Here is an 18,678-nt window from a genome sequence, read left to right as displayed (position 1 = left end):
TTTCCCCACATAAAAAATGGTTGTTGTGAGGATTAAATGAGTTAATATATGTAAAGTGCTTATGACAGCATAATTCACACAGTAAATGCTATTTGTGTTAGCTATTTTCATTATTGTTACTTGTTATATTGTTATTTTTATTATGTTACTTTGACATCATAAATATTTAACAAATATTAGTTTATCATGTTCCCACTTGCCTAACCATTTAGACTATATATAATATCTCCATAAACAGTTTAAATCAAAAATTCATTTTCTTGATGTGCACACTCATTAGCCTTTAGCGTCTGAGATGGGATCCTTTGAGGCAACACAGTAGTTTGCTCTACGGCCTTCCTCTGTAGCTCCTTAGTGATTCAGAAGCACAGCAGAATATATAGGAGGTTATTTTCTTAAAATCAACTTTTAAAAACCTACACAGAGCAATACGTCTTTGATTTTTTCCACTTTTTCAAACTTTCTTTGGCTAACACTTTACAGCATGGAAAACCTTGCCCTGATCTCCGAAACTTCTTAAAACCAACTTTTTCCCCCCAAGAGGGAAAGCAAGTTTAATTCATTAGGTTCTTAACCCTAATTACCTTTCCTGCAGATCCCTTCAAATTAAACCAGAGCCACTCTGGTTTTCATATGACATGCATCCACAGATCTCCAAATCCACAGCCAGACCTCACTGTTCTGATGGTATAACTTTCTCTCTTTGCCTTTCTAACAGGAATTCAACAGGATTTACTGAGCATTCCGTATAAAATCAGAGCAGGACTGGAAGAACTAAGAATGGTAAAATAACACTAATTAAAATCCCATCTGGGAGAAAGACTCGGATGTCATTATAGGCTGGTAGCGTTCTGGGAAAAAAAGCGAGTTGGAGCGGCTGAGAGTTGCCTGATGGCTAATGTCAGTCTTGGCCTGAATTTTGAAGGACTTTTGCAGCTGGAAGGAAGGGTAGTGAAATCTATTTCATTTCTTCCTCATTTTATAGATAAGAAAACTAGGGTTAGAGATTAAATCACTTGCCCAAAGTAATGCATCTAGCTACTGAAAAAAAAGAAAATCATAAGGATTTAAAAACCCAAATCCCCAAGAGAGCATCCAATGCTTTCTCCATAAAGCATGGTACATTTGAATAAGTAAAAAGCCTCAGAAGGGCCTTCCAGGCGGGGAGAAGGGTGTGAAGTGGCAGTCAACATCTCTTCTGGGCCTGGCAGTCAAGGAGGCAGGGCTGGACTGAAGCAGAGTAAAATGCATCAGTAGGGGAGAGCAACACCATGTCCACCAACCCAATTTTATCCTGAGGAACCTCCAAGCAGTGCTAGGATAAAATTAATGCCTTATGATTTTTTAAGAAAAATAGCTTTTAAAACCTTAGTGCTTGACTATGTAACTATGTTTTCTTTAAATCTTGAAAAACAGGCTGTTGAGTGAACTCAGTTGGCCTTACTAAACTGCTAAATATATTCTTAGAGGATCAGACATAGTTTAATACGTTAATATGATATAGTTTAATGAATTCAAAATCTAAACTTTGTGGCTTAAAATTTCTCTTCAGCCCACTAAACAGTGAGCAAGATTTCCCCTTGTATTTGGAGACTGTCCCTTATATTTTAAGGCTGTGAAATCAAAGGTAGAATTCTAAGGGATTTAAATTGTTTTGTCCCTAAACTCAGATCCCAACCCTCAAATGCATGGCATTATGAATATCCTACAAAGTAAGGGAGCTCCCAGTGATGTGTAATGGAATTGTTAATGCTATCAGGGAACAAGGAGCAATTTTTCTTTTACGAACAATGAGCAATGGATACAGGGCCCTAAGCGAGCAGCGCTAAGTGCACCATCTGTTGCCAGTCAATATTTTGACCATTAATAGTCTCTTAAGCTTTTAGTCCAATTTAAATGAATATCATCATGGCTTATACTTTAAGCCAGTTATGGATTCTAATCCTTTGATTTTGAAATAATGAGAGCTGTAGAATGTCATGAGACACAATTACCAACCACTGTTCCTGGTGAAGCAAAAATATTGTTAAAATGCTGCCACTAATTTTTAAAAGCATCCTAGGACGCTTGATACCAAGAAAGATAGATTATTTGTATCTGGAGTATCAGAATTATCTCCAATGAACTCCAGAGTCAAACCAAACACCACCCGTGATTTTCTTGGCCTCTACAATACTTCATATAAGGTTAACAACTTGGAAATTGTTCCTATAACAATAACTATAAAAGAGCAGTTAAATGTTCTGTTTGATCACTTTTCTCCTCACTTTTATTTAATTGCTCATTTCCTAAGACCCTGCTCCCTAAAATTTTTTAATTGGATTTCCCCATATACAGATAAAATGCATCAACATCTAGTGTGTCTTCTAAAGGATAACTGAAACATATCGGCGGAATAGTGACAGAAAGGCAAAAGGCTGGCTGGGCTGAAACAGGAAATCCAGTGCCTTAGAAAAATATTTATGGTTCTGATACAGAGGAAAATGAAACGTTATACAAATAGTTGATGAGAGTAAGAGCAGTAGTCAGTCCAGTAGGGGAACTGTTAGTCAAATTCATTGATAAGCGTCAGGAACAGGACCAAGCAATTTTAGAAGGTGTTTCATTACAAGCATATCTGTCTGTAAGATGGAGATGACTGAAGTACAGTTTACTTTCAAGTGTTCATCTCCTTTAAGATAAAAAAAAACTTTTAAAAGTTCAACGTGAACCATAGTTTTGTTTCTTTTCTTCCCCACTGATTATCACCAGGCCCCTGGCAGAACTCTCGCAAGAGCCACGGCTTCCATCCTCTGGTGATGAAGGCCTTTATTTGGTCTTACTCTGAAATTTCATTCTTTTGGACTTTCTGGAAAAGAGAATCTATCTGACTAATCTTGAAAGCATAAACAATATGAGGATGCATCTGGATCTCACAGATACATCTTCTCTCTACGACAATCATTGAAAGAATTTATTTATTTTAAAATATCTTCAGCATCTCTTAATAGAGATAGATAGCCCAGCTTGGTGGCTAATTACATGACCTTCATATCTCTAAGTCTTCATTTCCTTACCTGTGAGATGAGGATGCTGGACTTACAATCTCTGACTCCTTCCCAATATATGAATTTCAAATTCAATTATAGCTACTGGGAGATTCATTCACTTGGCATCTCCCTTCCCCTCACCATGCTAGTGGGAACCTGCTGTATAGCGCAGGGAGCTCAGCTCGGTGCTCTGTGGTGACCTAGATGAGTGGGTTGGGGAGAGGTGGGAGGGAGGTCCAAGAGGGAGGGGATATATGTATACATATAGCTGATTCACTTCGTTGTACAGCAGAAACTAACACAACATTGTAAAGCAATTATACTCCAATAAAACAACAAAAAAAGGTTTATCTGAATGTCCCATCTTATTTCTCTGTAGTCATTTCAGACAATTTTATTACATCACTGACAGAAAGTCCCTAATAAATATTTTAGACATAACATTTAGATCATCCCTGAAGAAGAAATATGAGATGTCACCAGTGCTATCCATATGGACTATTTTCAGAGATTATCAGTGAGAACTCTTTTGAGATGAACATGAACCTTATTAGACATGTGGATGAGTAAAATCACATGGACGCCGCCATGAGTGGCTATTCAGTTTGGGGGAAGTTCACTTCTTTGAGATTTAGTTTCTTCCTCTGTATAATGAGGGGGCTAGAGAAAATAACCTTTAAGATCTCCTTAAATTCCAACAATTATAATTCTATGCCAATAAAAAAAAACTAAACAACACTAAAATAAAAGTCTTTTCACTGATTTATACAGTTCAAGATAACTCAAGGATACTAAAAATTCTAGTAATGGGATAGTTATACGTATATATGGATGTCTCCATAATTTTTATAATCCTTAGACATTGCAGTGTTTCAGAACTTGCTTTCAATAACTCCCATATAAAAAATTTATAAAAGAAGGACAGAAATCAGACATCTCAACTTAATCCCACACAAAACTTAAGCTTAAACTGCCTTAAGAATAGCAATTTAGAGAAACGCTATCTCAACTATTGCTCAATTAGATAATTTTTTTTTTCTTCTTTATTGAAGTATAGTCGATTTACAATATTGCATTAGTTTCAGGTGTACAGCAAAGTGATTTGGTTTTACATATATATACATACACACACACACACACACACACACACACACACACACACACATATATATGTATATATAAAACCAAATCTTTTAAAAATTCTTTTCCAGTATAGTTTATTACAAGATATTGAATATAGTTCCCTGTGCTATACAGTAAATGTGCTAATATTTTATGACTTCAACCACAACTTAAAAGTATTTCATGCAGTTTTTAAGGATTCAAGTTAATCTGGGAATTTTCATGTTAAAAAGTAAAAGTTACATTTATGTGTTGTGAGTACAAAGTATGTCTGAATTTTAATAGGTCACCAAAATTTAATCAAAAGTTTTACAAAACAGTATCTCCATCATAGATAAGCTGAAATTGGTAAATCAGTCATAGTTCAATCAAATTCAGGGCTATGAAGAAATCTTTCCCTCTAATAAAGGTTTATAATTTTAAAACCAGTGTTGTTTTGCTAAACTATATATAGCCCTTTAATTTAATGCCAAGAATTACATTGTTTCTGGCTTCTCAGATTACATCCTATATCCTCTTTGATTATTTATTAGAAGAGTCAGTAGAAAGCCTGGTCCACTGATGGTGGAGAAGGGCAGTGACTGGCGCCAAGGGCTTTACATCTGGTGGTGTCACTTCCCTTCTCTTTGACTATTTCTCTTTAACCTGACTGTAAGTTTTTCCCCTCAAATGAGAGTTTTGTTATGTGTTTTAAGTCCCTCAATGGAAAGGAACTTAACTGTGCTCTGAATGGACCAGCACATCAGCTTCCTGAAAGAAATTACACTGCTTAGCCTAAAACTTCTGCCTTCTAGCTCAAGTATCTCACAGTGGGATCCAGTTAAGGCATCCGATTTCTTATGGTCTCAAATCATGACTGTACTTTGTTATCATCAGGACATCATATGGTTAGCATATAAAATGTGCACTGATCCTGTTCCTTGAACCTCAGGGGTATAAAAGGCTTTAGGACTTCCAAAATAAGGGAAGTGAAATATAAAAGTATATTCTTTACTAGGACTTATAACAATGCCTCAGCTGTTTCCATTGTGTTCAAAGTTCCTATCCATTATCAGGCTAAGAGTGGTAAAGCAAACTATTTCATAAATCAAATCAGTTTTAAAACTACCAGTGTCTTACACTTTACTTTAAAAGATGCGAGTACAGACTGGATAATCTCTGTCACATTTTATTAAGCTTTCTGAAAGGAATGATGTGGTAAGTTGCACAGAAAGAGCAATACCTTGGGAGTTTAAAAGGTTAAATTCTTTTCCACACCTTGTCCCTCCCTCCAAAAAAGAAGGTACATAGTAAATCATACTAATAATAACAATAATTATAAACTAGAAATTATGAAATCGGGCTAAGAAACGAAGAGCACTGCATAAAGAAACTTGTGTATTATAAGAAAATAAAACATGCTCATATAATTAAAATCGATTTGAACAAAATTACTCCAATAGTAGGGGTGGAATACATACGTTTCTTCAAGTTTTCTTCTTGAAACTAGCTGATGTAAGAGGATTTACTCAATACATGTTTAAGTGATGTTACTTCTAGGACTCATCAGCCCCTCCAGTGAAAGAAGGCTGCTCTGTGTGACTTCCCAATATCTATCATTACAAAAACAAACAGCTAGCCCTGTTTGTCTCCCCACATGACAATGGACCTGCATCTGTCAACAGACTCGCATTATGTGCCGCGTGAGAACATGACTGTGACATTTACTCTTGTGACAAGGCAAATTTTGGCAGCTCATCTGGATAGAGATGAGCATTCATTATGCTGCAGCACCTTTCATCAAGCTAATGACATTTCAATCAGCACGTTTTCTCCAGTTTCGGTACTTTGATCTGAGCACACAAGTCTCTAATTACGCCCAAGCAACAAGTTTCACATCAATCCTACAGTTTCTGCACTCACCGTACACCATCGCTCCTCCGGTTTCATGCAAGAAGCGAAATCGATGATTTTTAAATAACCAGATTGTCAAAATGGTAAGGATGAGCAAAAAATTAAAGACAAGCAGCTCCACCGCTCCCTGATGTTGAAACTGATATTCGTCCCTCTCTGACATGAACCTTTGCTGTCTCTCCATTTTCCAGTCTACTTGGGATTCCTTAGATAAAAACCTGGATAAGGACTGTTTTATCAAGGTTTGCCTAAGACGGTCTGGCTGCCTGAGGATTTCAGGATAACACTGCCACTTAAGTTGCTACTTCATGAGCATTCTGCCTTGGCTTAGTATTCAGATGGCTTCTAGTTACAACTTCCTGTTTCTCTCTTAAAGCAGCCTCGTCTCTTTTCAAACTCCAGAGTGTGGTTTCATCATCGACTCTTACTGTCTTTAAATGATTCATTCCATGAAATTAACTTTCATATCGGACAAACCTGCTATCAGTCATTCTGAGATCTTGAGTCATGATCTTATCGTTTAGAACAAGTCTTCTTAAGCTGCATAAGAGGTGAATTGTAGATTAATAATAAAGCAGATCACCTTACATCACCAACATTTTCTAAATTCAAAAAGCCAATTCCTGAATCATAACCTCACTCACATGTGAGATTTTTCCTTTCCAACCAAAGCCTAGCAATGTGATGGGGACAGACTGAAAATGATTTCACAAGGATTTTTTTTTTAAGTTTAGAAGTAAGAAATAATTTTTTATATGACTGTCTCTCTCTCTGGTTTTATATAACTGGTAGTCACAAGAGCAGCATTTAAACTCTGAATCAATTGCTTTTCTTTTAACAAGAATAAATGAAAGCACAAGACAAAAAGAATTTTGTCCTATCTCTACAGCTGTGTGCTGTTTTTATATGTTCAGTCAAAAAAGAAAAGAAACTAAACACGTGTCTTTGAAGGAAGAAACCATACAGCCATTCCCAGTAATGCCACATTTGTGGATTTCTCTTTGTAAAGCTCCTGGTCCAGACATTCAGGATCCACAGAATCTGCCACGGATCACAAATCTCCTCTGTCCTATATGCAAAACAATGTGGTTCACTAAGGAATAGTCTGCCACCAACAACGAAGTTTCCAGAATTCCAGGGCACAGACAGTGATGATTCTTCAGATCATCTTGCATGTGGCAGGTTAGTTCTGTTTGAATTAATATTCTTATGCTTTTTGAAAAAGATCAAGATAACACTACCATAGGCTCTGCTGTTTTCTTAGTAATTGTTGTGATTCGTTTGCCTTATTGGTCTTATGATACAATTAGATACAGGGTTAAGTGAGGTTCTTCATCATTTCATGATATTATTATAATTCAGGGGTTGGAATAATCATCTAGTATCCCCATACTTGATGGAATTAGTATTCAATTTATATGGTGTAAGTGATTCATTGAGTAGGATGAGTCCAAATAGAGCCTTAGAATATCTTGTCACCAAAAGCTAGAGGTCAAACACACAGTATATTGGGGGCTAAACTAGCTCCTCAATAACAGTTTTACCCACAGAGAAAGTCTATCAACCACTTAATACAAAACTCTGCTGTTTCAGCTTCTTTGCCTTCTGCAACTTTTGAAGCTGATTTCCTGAGTTTAACTCAGCAGGGGGTATTTATGTGGGCTGCAGATGTTCTTTTAACACACTACCCTTTTTGGCAGACATATCCGTGATGACTAATATTCAAACTGTTTTGAAATCTGTCAGATAATGCTTGCAAGCATTTCATGAAGCTTTGCTAGCAGGTTCTACCTTTACAATTTTGCAACCCCTCAGGTTTAGTCTCGAGTTGTTAGATTTACAAGATAACCCAAATCCAAAACGTGGCAATTTCCTATCTTTTTTTTTCTTTTTCTTTTCAGTCATCACTTAATTACTTTGGTTTCCTTTTAATAATGATGATTATTCCATCTGGCCAGAATAAACTTTCTCTGGTTGTCTTATTACGACATCCAATTTTACTCTCTTACCCAATGAAGCAACTCAGTGACAGGATTAAAGGCCTATGGAATGTTTTCATTGGTTAAAAATCCTAAACTTGATGTCAACATATGAAAAAAGGTATATTTCACATAAAAATATCAGACACATGGTTTCTCTAGAAAAAAACTGGTAAGACCTGGCACACTGGACCTTCCTTCCCATGTGGCCACAACCTGTTAAGGCTGAGGGGTTTCCTGTTTGCCACAAGTCCCATTCATTCTATTTCACTCATTTATGTTCCCTGCATGACCCCTACTGTCATTTGAACATGTGGCCCCTGGTTCATTCCAGGAATGGAATACATTCACTATTCCATTGTCCAATCCTGATACTGTTTAACATTAGGATGGAAAGCTGAAAAGAAAAGGGGGCTTAGGAAACTTTTCCAATTCTTCCATTCAGAAAAGTATTTCAATTCCTCCTATCTTGTGTTTTCTTCTCAGAATATCATTTAATATTCTTATGTACCAAGAAAAATATGAAAATGAAGAAGCACATATTACTTTGGAATCTACTATGAGCCAGGAAGTATGCTGGGAAATTTAATTTAATGTAATAGTCATAAAAACCCTATGTGTGAGGCACTTAAGGCTCAGAGAGGGCTGGTAATATATCCAAGGTTGCACAGCCAGTAGGGGTTAACTTTACACACAGGGTTTAGTGGCGTTAAGATGGCATTTTAGCTGGGGTGATCAATTCACCTTGCCTTGTTAGAGACTTTCGTGGTTTTAGGACTGAAAGTCCTGTATCCCAGGAAACTCCTCAGTCACAGGCAAACCAGCACAACTGGTCACCCTAATAGCCAAGGTTCCCCAAATTTACAAATCCTGTACTATCAAAAATGACTGCTCTTTATGAGATTCCTGAGGGAGATATTCACAAGAAGAATATCAATTAAAAATTAAGGCAGTATTTTATTAGCTGGTGACATAAACCTTAGTACTAGGTCTCTGACCAAGTTGGGATCTCAAAACTTAAATACAAAACTTAAATACTCCCAAAGAAGAATTCTTGATTGTCCCTTAATTCAGATCTTAACACCTATTGGCCACTGAGTCAAAGGTTCTTGCTGCAAGATGCAACACGCCAGTAAGAGGAAGGAAGTAAAGAGAAAAACAGGATGGCCGAGCTTATGCAGTGAAATTCCCCTGTCTCAGCTTGCCCATCTAGTCTCATGGAAGGAAAATCTTGAAGAGAAGAGACTTCCAAGCCAAATAACTTGGTGTAGCATAATAACCCCACCCTTAGTGAATGTGACCAGTTAGAACCCCTAGACTGTGTTTCATAATCTAGCCAATCATTTGAGAGTTCCTCATTCTTGGAGAGGACAGTGGAGATTGTGGGCTCAGAGGATGGAGAAGGGAAACTTTCCTAGGGTGAGGAGAGATGCTGGGAGTTCCTCTTCCCTGCTCCCTAGAGCCCCACTCTGACCAGTCTTAGTTCTCTCTCAACCATCGGGCTTAACAGAAAACACTTAAGTCAATTCAGGCCCTGGGTTAGAGGAAAATCCCATTTCCTCATTCACTTGGCCTTTCTCCTGATACATATCCCTCTCTGAGACCAGTGAGATGGCAGTTTCATAGTTTGCCCCCAAAGGTTCTAAAATAGACCAGGACAGGACTGTAATTAAGTTTACTTGAAGGTCACACAATGCACTAAACTGAAGATTCACCCCCTCTTCTATTTTCAAACTTTCCGTAAATCCATCTGTTAAAGTAATTAAATGAGGCAACTATTAGACTGCGGTGACGCTAATGCCTTGGTCACCTATGCAAGCAAACCAAACCTAAGCCAGAGTCAATGTGCTCAAATCCAAGAAAATGAAGTTTAAGAACAACCAATCACAAACGGCCAACTAAGATTTCCCCAATAAGGCAACCACGAAAGCTATAGCAAATCAAATACTGTCCTTGCTTTGTTTCCCTATCTTTTCTACAAAAACTTCTTTCTAAGCTTCTGTTGGTGGAGTGCTCCTAATCACGTTCAGTTTGGTGCTGCCCCAGTTTGAATGCATGTATGCACCAATAAACTCTTGAAAATTTTAATGTGCTTCAGTTTATCTTTTAACACATCTTAGCTTTCCCTACCCTCCAAAAGTCACATGTTAGCATAAAAATGTCCCTGATTTGAACAATATGAACTGCACCCATTAGTAGATTCCCACAGAGAAATGAAAGTTCAAAACTTTCACAGAAAGTTAAATTCCATGTAAACACTTGGACAGTATTAAGTCCCAAAGACATTCACTGCCTAATACCTGGTTTTCCTCTTCAGACTCTGAGGCTATGGGACCAAGGACCATGAACCCAGGACATAACCCCCAACTGCATGTTTTTTTTCCACTGCTCTTCATTATGGCAGCAAAGTGAAATAAAGTTCACTGAAAACTAGTGAGAATGAGAGGGCTTGTATAATTTCATTAAACAACTCATATATAGAAACATGTGTGCATGAATGAGGATCTCGTCCTTCTTCTACCCCACCAAGTTCCAGCCATGCTCTGAGGAAGGAAAACTGGGGTACAGACCTTACTGTTTTCCAAGGTGAGGTCTTATCTCTAGATTGTTCATCCTTGATGTACACAAGTACATAATAAGGACCCCAAACCAGTGATGACCAGAGAAAAGGGGAATCGTCTTACACTTGCACTAGATGCCACTTGCTGGCTTTGTCCCAGCAAACATATACTGGATCCCACTATTTTTATTTAAGCATTGCTTCATTGAAGGGTCCCAAAGCTGTGCAGAGCTGAAGGGAGGCAAGGCTGGCACTTTGCCTGTGATCTAGCCATGTCATCCCTGTGCCATCAAAGGGCCTCACAGCTAAAGCCTCAGAGTGACGAGGGCCCCAGATGAACATCCCTTGATTCCTAATTCTGCCTCTTCTCTTTCTTTGTTCCTAGACTTCTATCCACAGCATATCACCCCTTTTCTTTTGTAGAGGGTACCACTGTAAGAAATAATAAATGTTACATGTCAATTATATCTCAGTTTTTAAAAAGTTAAAAAAAAAGTAACAAGCTTCGGTCCATTGGTCCCCTCTTCTGTCTTGAACATACTGAAGGGTAAGTTGTGAGAAAAATTTCACTCACTGCCTTTTCATTTTGTTCAGTCAGTTCTTCACGAGGCAGGGTAAGTGCAGGCTGGCCACAGTGGCTGAAACCTCCCCACAACCCAGGATGGAGACTTCAGAGCTGGAAAGAAGTATGAGCTCTGGAGCCAAGGACAAGGGAGGACGAGATGGAGAACTGACACTACAACGTGCATCTATTGATAGTTTTAATGCAAAGTTTCTGTGATCAAAGACCTGAGAAAATTCATTCCTTTGATCTCCTAAGTGTCTACAAGATAAATTCACATTCCTCTTAGGATGTAACTTCTATTCTGTCTCTTACAAACTAATAACTCTGACCTCATTAGCTGAAATATATTGATAGTTTGCCCTATCACTTCTCCATTAAATTATTAAAATTTTATATAAACTAACAAAGAAAGGCACCATGACCCTCACCTCTCTCTGGTCTCTGCATATTTCTCCAGTTAGAGAAACGTACACAGGAGGAGAGAAGACAGAGTTCCCAACAACATGAAGTTGTATAAACTTGGAAATATTTTTCTGAAATGAAGTACATAAATGCCAAGCAGATTTTGACAGAAGTGTCTCTTAGACATTGGGTGGGGGAAAGAACTATTCCCCAGAATATTATCAGGGCTTATAAATCTCAATTAAGCTGTAACAGAGAACATTATGTTATAGCAGGTCTTCCAGGTTCCCAGGTTCTTCAACAAAATTACTTTTAAAAGAATAGATAACTTTGAATATTTATTCACTCTTAGTATCCTTGTTAAAAGAAGAATTTTTCTTCAGTACATTTAGGCTTCAAAATTGAGGGACTATAAACTATATAAGTTTTTAAATGTTAACTGAAGAATCTTTTTTTTAAAACAAAAATGCCTTTTTAACTCTACTTTCAACCTACTTAAACCTTGTCTGTTAAGGCACTCTAATTAAGAAATATTGAATTTGGAAAGAGCAGAATCAATTGGTTGTCAGCAATTCGAGATAGAAACAGTACTGGATTCCACCAATCTACTATAATAGCTAGATTCATCTCCATGTGAAAAATGGAATCGTTCTGTTGGAATTGTTAGGCTCCGTGAGCAGCCTAACCTCACAGTTCCTCCCTGCCACCATCTTAACCAAAGGAGAATACACGCAAAACAAATAACTGAACAAAATAGTCACATCTGAAATATAAAATTTTTGTGAACTATGTTTGAGAAGGTGGCTTAGACCACAAGTCTCCCACCTCATCCCAAATCTACAAAGAGGCTGAGGAGAGCACATTCAGAGACACACCTAATGATGTAAGACCTTATCAGCAGAGCAGAATACACATCCATGCACTCAGCCTGTTTTAAGGAGGTCTCCTGCAGAGGCACAGCAGGAAAAAGAAAGAAAGAATGTTAGGGCTTCAACCACCCCTTAACCTTCTGGGCTCACCTTGACTGTAGTAGTCAAAGAAAGAAACGGTTCAGACTTCTCTGCTCCTAAGCCCAGGAAAATCCCCTCTAATAAGGCGTGGCCCAGCCCATGTGATGCCTGGATCACCCACTGAACATTCTTGTTCCAAGGTATCAAGAGTGAAGCAGAAGCTCCTTCATGGCACTTGCAAAAGGTCAGAAGCATAGGTAGAAGTTTTCTCCTGCATGAACCAGTGTGGAAATGTGGGGATAGGAGCAGAAATGTTCCCCATAAACTCTTCCCAGGTATTTGTTAGACTTCACTGCCAGGCTTGTGATCAACCAGGAGCAGACTGACCCACTCAAGAATGGAAATCAGCATTGTATCTAAGCAATCATGCTCCTGTGTTCAAGAGGATGCTTCTTTTGCATCCACCTGGGACAGTGTGTTGAGTGGTCTAACTACTGCTCCCAAAAGCTGTGAGGAAGAATAAGAACTCATTAAATTTGCCTTAACTCCACCACACACCAAAGGATGAAAACTCACTCCTATTCAATTCTTTTTTTTTTTTTTTTGGTAAGTTGTGTTGATCCACATTATGCAACTCATAGCTTAAAAAAAGTATAAAAGCTCCATGTGCCAGCATAAAACTACTCAAAAAACACACCATAGAAACAACATTCAAACACCCCAAATTTGAATATTAATTATTTGATTGTTAAATTATGAGAGAAAGTACTAATATTCTAAATCAAATTCCCCTTCTCCTTGTAAACTAAATTCAATTTTTTTTTCTGTCTCTTTCGGGGTTTAACGGATTCATCTCACTCTGATGTGGCCACCTTTCTTTTAGCAGCTGCAGTGTTGTGCGCCATCTCTGAAGCACTAGAATAATTATAGCTTCTTCAGCAGCTACAAAGTTGAATTTACCCAATTACAAATTACTCATGCATTCTGCTGTGCCTGAGAATCACAGCACCAGACTTATTCTAACAAAGTTTAGAAAATACAAGCAAGCAACTCCTGTGCCACCACAGCATTATCCCAAGCAAAATTATCTGTCCAGAGTTTTGTAGACAGTACAATCTAGGTCTGTATTTTTGTTATCTGCAGAACATTGCTGAGAGTTTTATCCTAGGGAAAGACAGGCACATGAAGAAAACACAGTTATAGATAAAATATTTTGGTTTCAGGCTAACCGACAGACATCAATCTGGGCATGTGGTCCAGAGGCCATTTCCAGCAAATTTAAACCCACAAGGGAGAAATTGCCCATTAATGGTCATACCGTGTTTCCTGCAATGATGGGAAAATTCACTTGGATATATTGTCTCACCATTAGAAAGAGGCATTTAAAATGCTATCTTCTTGCAGAAAAAGCATTTGATAAAATTTAACATCCATTCATGATAAAAACTCTCACCAAAGAAGGTATAGAGGGAACATATCTCAACATAATCAAAGCCATTTATTACAAACTCACAGCCAATATAATACTCAACAGAGAAAAACTGAAAACCCTCCCACTAAATTCTGGAACAAGCCAAGGAGACCCACTTTCACCACTACTATTCAACATAGTATTGGAAGTCCTACCCACAGAAATCAGACAAGATTAATAAGAGGTATCCAAATTGGAAGAGAAGAGGTAAAATTGTCATTATATGCAGATGACATGATACTTTATATAGAAAACCCTAAAGACTCCACACAAAAACTATTAGAACTAATAAATGAATTCAGCAACATACAAGGATACAAGACTAATATACAGAAATCTGTTGCATTTCTTTACACTAACAATGAAATATCAGAAAGAGAAAGTAAAAAAAAAATCCTGTTTAAAATCACGTTAAAAAAAAAAAAAAAAACCTAGGAATAAACCTAACCAAGGAAGTGAAAGACCTATATGCTGAGAACTATAAAACATTGATAAAAGAAATCAAAGATGACTCAAAGAAATGGAAAGATATCCCATGCTCTTGGATTGGAAGAATTAATATTGCTAAAATGGCCATACTATCCAAAGCAATCTACCGATTTAATGCAATCCCTATCAAATTACCCATTGACATTTTTCACAGAACCAGAACAAATAATCCCAAAATTTGTATGGAACCACAAAAGACCCAGAATTGCCAAAGCAGTCCTGAGGAAAAAGAACAAAGCTGGAGACATAATCCTCCCAGACTTCAGACAATACTTCAAAGCTAAAGCAATCAAAACAGCATGATATTGGCACAAAAACAGACATATAGATCAATGGAACAGGATAGAGAGCCCAAAAATAAACCCACACACCTATGGTCAATTAAGTTTTGACAAAGGAGGCAAGACTACACAATGGAGAAAAGACAGTCTCTTCAGCAAGTAGTGTTGGGAAAGCTGGACAGCCTCATGTAAATCAGTGAAGTTAGAACACGCCCTCACACCATACACAAAAATAAACTCAAAATGACTTAAAGACTTAAATATAAGACATGACACTATAAAAGTCCTAGAAGAGAATATAGGCAAAACGTTCTCTGACATAAATCGTAGCAATATTTTCTTAAATCAGTCTCCCAAGGCCAAAGAAGTAAAAGTAAAAATAAAGAAATGGGACCTAATCAAACTTACAAGCTTTTGCACAGCAAAGGAAACCATAAGCAAAACAAAAAGACAGCCTACAGACTGGGAGAAAATATTTGCAAATGATGCAACTGACAAGGGATTAATTTATAAAATATACAAACAATTCATATAACTCAATATCAAAATAACAAACAACCCAATCAAAAAATGGGCAGAAGACCTAAATAGGCATTTCTCCAAAGAAGACATACAGATGGCCAACAGACACATGAAAAGATGCTCAACATCACTAATTATTAAAGCAATGCAAATCAAAACTACAATGACACCAGTCAGAATGGCCATCTTCAAAAATTCTACAAATAATAAATGCTGGAGAAGGTGTACGGAAAAGGGAACTCTCCTAAACTGTTGGTGGGAATGTAAATCCGTACAGCCACTATGGAAAACAGTATGGAGATTCCTTTAAAAAACTAAAAATAGAATAACCATAAGACCCAACAATACCACTCCTAGGCATATATCCAGAAAAGATGAAAACTCAAATTCAAAAAGATACACGCACCCCAATGTTTATAACAGCACTATTTACAATAGTCAAGACATGGAAGAAACCTAAGTGTCCATCAAGAGATGAATGATAAAGAAGATGTGGTATATATACACAATGGAATATTACTCAGCCATAAAAAAGAATGAAATAATGCCATTTGCAGCAACATGGATGGACCTAGGGACTGTCATATTGAGTGAAGTAAGTCAGACAGAGAAAGACAAATATCATATGATATCGCTTATATGGGGAATCTAAAAAATAGTACAAATGAACTTATTTAAAAACAGAAACAGACTCACAAACATAGAAAGCAAACTTATGGTTACCAAAGGGGAAAGGGTGGGGAGGGATAAATTGAGAATTTGGCATTAACAGATATACACTACTATACATAAAATAGATAAACAACAAGGATTTCCTGTATAGCATAGGGAACTAGATTCAGTATCTTGTAATAATCTATAATGGAAAAGAATCTGAAAAAGACTGTGTATATATATATATATATATATATATGTAGATAGATATCACTTTATATATATATATAATTTATCACTTTGCTGTGCACCTGAAACTAACACAATACTGTAAATCAACTATAGTTCAATAAAGAAATTTAAAAATAAAATAAAATGGTATCTTCTAAAACTCTGAAATGTGCAGGGGTGACACCTCTAGTCCAGTACTCCGGATTAACCCAAGGCTTCATTGGTCCGCTCTGTGTCTGTCCTGTATGTTGAAAACCTCTTAATTATTTATTAATGAAATAATAAACATCTGGACCTTTAACGTAGTCCACCATAAAATCATGTGAAGGAATAGTTAAAATAAGAATGGCAACAATTTTATGGTTGCTGTGACTGCATAATGGGAATGTTATATTATTCTATCTATTTTTATGTGTAATTCAAAATTTCCACAATAAAAAATTTTAACTATATTTTTATTTCCTTCTTGATTGCTGCTTTTAGAGGATCCAGTTCCTCTCAGAGCCTGAACTCTGTCTAGTGATACTGCCTTCATCCCCTTCTAAGCACATTCATGACCTAACATTCTATATAAACTCAACCTCTTTCCTTCTCTATTTCTGCATTCCCAGTAGAAACTCAAAAGGATTTTAGCCTGTGCTGGAGCAGATTTGGAGCTGGAATTCCTTTAACCTTAATCTAAGGAACCATATCTCATAGATGCAGTTCCCTCTTATCACCCTGATGGCCTCATTTAAAGAATTATCCTCAATACACCCCTAACTGAATCCTCTGTGGATGGTTCTAAATGAGGATCATTGTGTTCTTTTTCATGTCCTTTCCCCCCAAACCTTGCCTTTCCTTGGCTTTTGGACTTTTCAGACCTTGAACGTCTCTCTTCCCACATCATTGGTAGCAGAGCTATTCATTCAGCTTCATCTTTTCCTACAGCAGTTTAATATCCCCTAATGTTCCATTTCCTTCTCTTCTTCCATGAACTCTGCAGGCTCAGCAGAACTTTGAATTTTCTTTCCTCCTGGGTAGCACTTATTGCTGGATCAGAGTTCCTGACTTTTTTTTTTCAAACCAGACAGTTGTTCTGGGATCCCCTACATGAAATCAGTCAGTTCTGGGTCAGCCAAATGTGTTCACTGTTCAAACATATCCAATTACCTTCACCATCCCAAGCTCGATAATTCTACCCATAAGTACCTTCCATCAGCCTAGCACCTGACCCTGGCCTGGAATTGATCTCTTTTAAACCTACCAGGCTCCCCTTCACTGTACCTCATCTTCCCTAAATCTTTGCTCAGAGTCCTAACCCTATGATTTTCCTGGACATCTTCCCCCAAACAATGGCCATACGAGTTTGCCACCTGAAATGACTCTGTTACCTTCGGACTCATCAAACAATGTTTAATGTATTCTCTGCTAATCTTCCCAGTCCTTCTATCATAAATGTTGTCCACTTTTTCTTTCTTTTTTAAAAAATTTATTTTTGGCTACATTGGGTCTTTGTTGCTGCGCGCGGGCTTTCTCTAGTTGTGGCGAGCGGGGGCTACTCTTCTTTGTGGTGCGCGGGCTTCTCACTGAAGTGGCTTCTCTTGTTGTGGAGCATGGGCTTTAGGCGTGCAGGCTTCTGTAGTTGTGACATGCAGGCTCTAGAGCACAGGCTCAGTAGTTGTGGCACATGGTCTTAGCTGCTCCGCAGCAGGTGGGATCTTCCCGGACCAGGGACTGAACCCATGTCCCCTGCATTGGCAGGTGGATTCTTAACCACTGCACCACCAGGAAAGTCCCCGTACCCAAGCCCTCCAGATGGTTCTGATGCTCATTATAGTTTGAGAACGACTGGTCCAAGAGATATCTAGATAGATGTATGAATTGATAGAGCAATAAATGACTCATATCATAAAAAGGAGCAAATAGACAAATGAAAAAGTGCCAAAGCCTGGTTTAAAACTAGTAAAATAACTGGTATGGAACATCACATGTAAGTAATAACACACATGCCAAATCCTCAAGGTGACACCCACTCTCAGATAAATTGGATGCCAATATGTTCTTCTTTAAGAAACAGTTGTGTGTAGCCAGTGCTATCATTTTTTTTCCTTTTTTTTTTTAATTGTGCAGAAAGATAGTAAACATCCTGCTCATTTTCACAGGCATTGCATCACTTTCATTTCCAAGGATTCAGCATTAGCGTCTCCCTGTGGTGTCTTGCAGGACTGGCTTCCTATCTCTTCCTTCATCATTCATCCAATTTCTCCTCCCCTTCAGACACTCTGCTTCACCAAAAGCCATCATTATTCTGAAACAGTATTGGATGTGGTTCTGCACAATGTCACTAAGAGCTTTGACACAATAGACATAAAGATGATTATTAATCCAGACATCTAGGATAACACATAGTGTTTTCTTATTCCTCTAACCTCATTTTCTCCTACCTCCTCTACTCTCAAGAAGTTCCTCCTGACACAATGTCTCCTCTCTCCATTCCTGTATCCAATTCTAGCTCAACACTCCAGTCCAAGCTTCCTAGTGATGTCTC

General features: G+C 37.7%; 1 protein-coding gene across 1 annotated transcript in view; it reads right to left on the bottom strand.

Moving 5' to 3' along the window:
• Nucleotides 1-17,918, bottom strand: part of SLC9A9 (solute carrier family 9 member A9) — a 555,669-nt gene extending 537,751 nt beyond the window's left edge. Inside the window, exon 1 of the mRNA XM_082393417.1 lies at nt 6,054-17,918. Within this exon, the coding sequence (XP_082249543.1) occupies nt 6,054-6,228 (175 nt within the window). The 5' untranslated portion in view covers nt 6,229-17,918. The remainder of the gene's footprint in view (nt 1-6,053) is intronic.
• Nucleotides 17,919-18,678: the final 760 nt, after the last annotated feature.

The sequence above is a fragment of the Balaenoptera borealis genome (assembly GCF_965194805.1).
Source record: "Balaenoptera borealis genome assembly, chromosome: 5".
NCBI classification, from domain to species: domain Eukaryota; kingdom Metazoa; phylum Chordata; class Mammalia; order Artiodactyla; family Balaenopteridae; genus Balaenoptera; species Balaenoptera borealis.
Note: the sequence above shows the minus strand (reverse complement) of the source record. Positions and strands in the feature narration are given on the sequence as shown.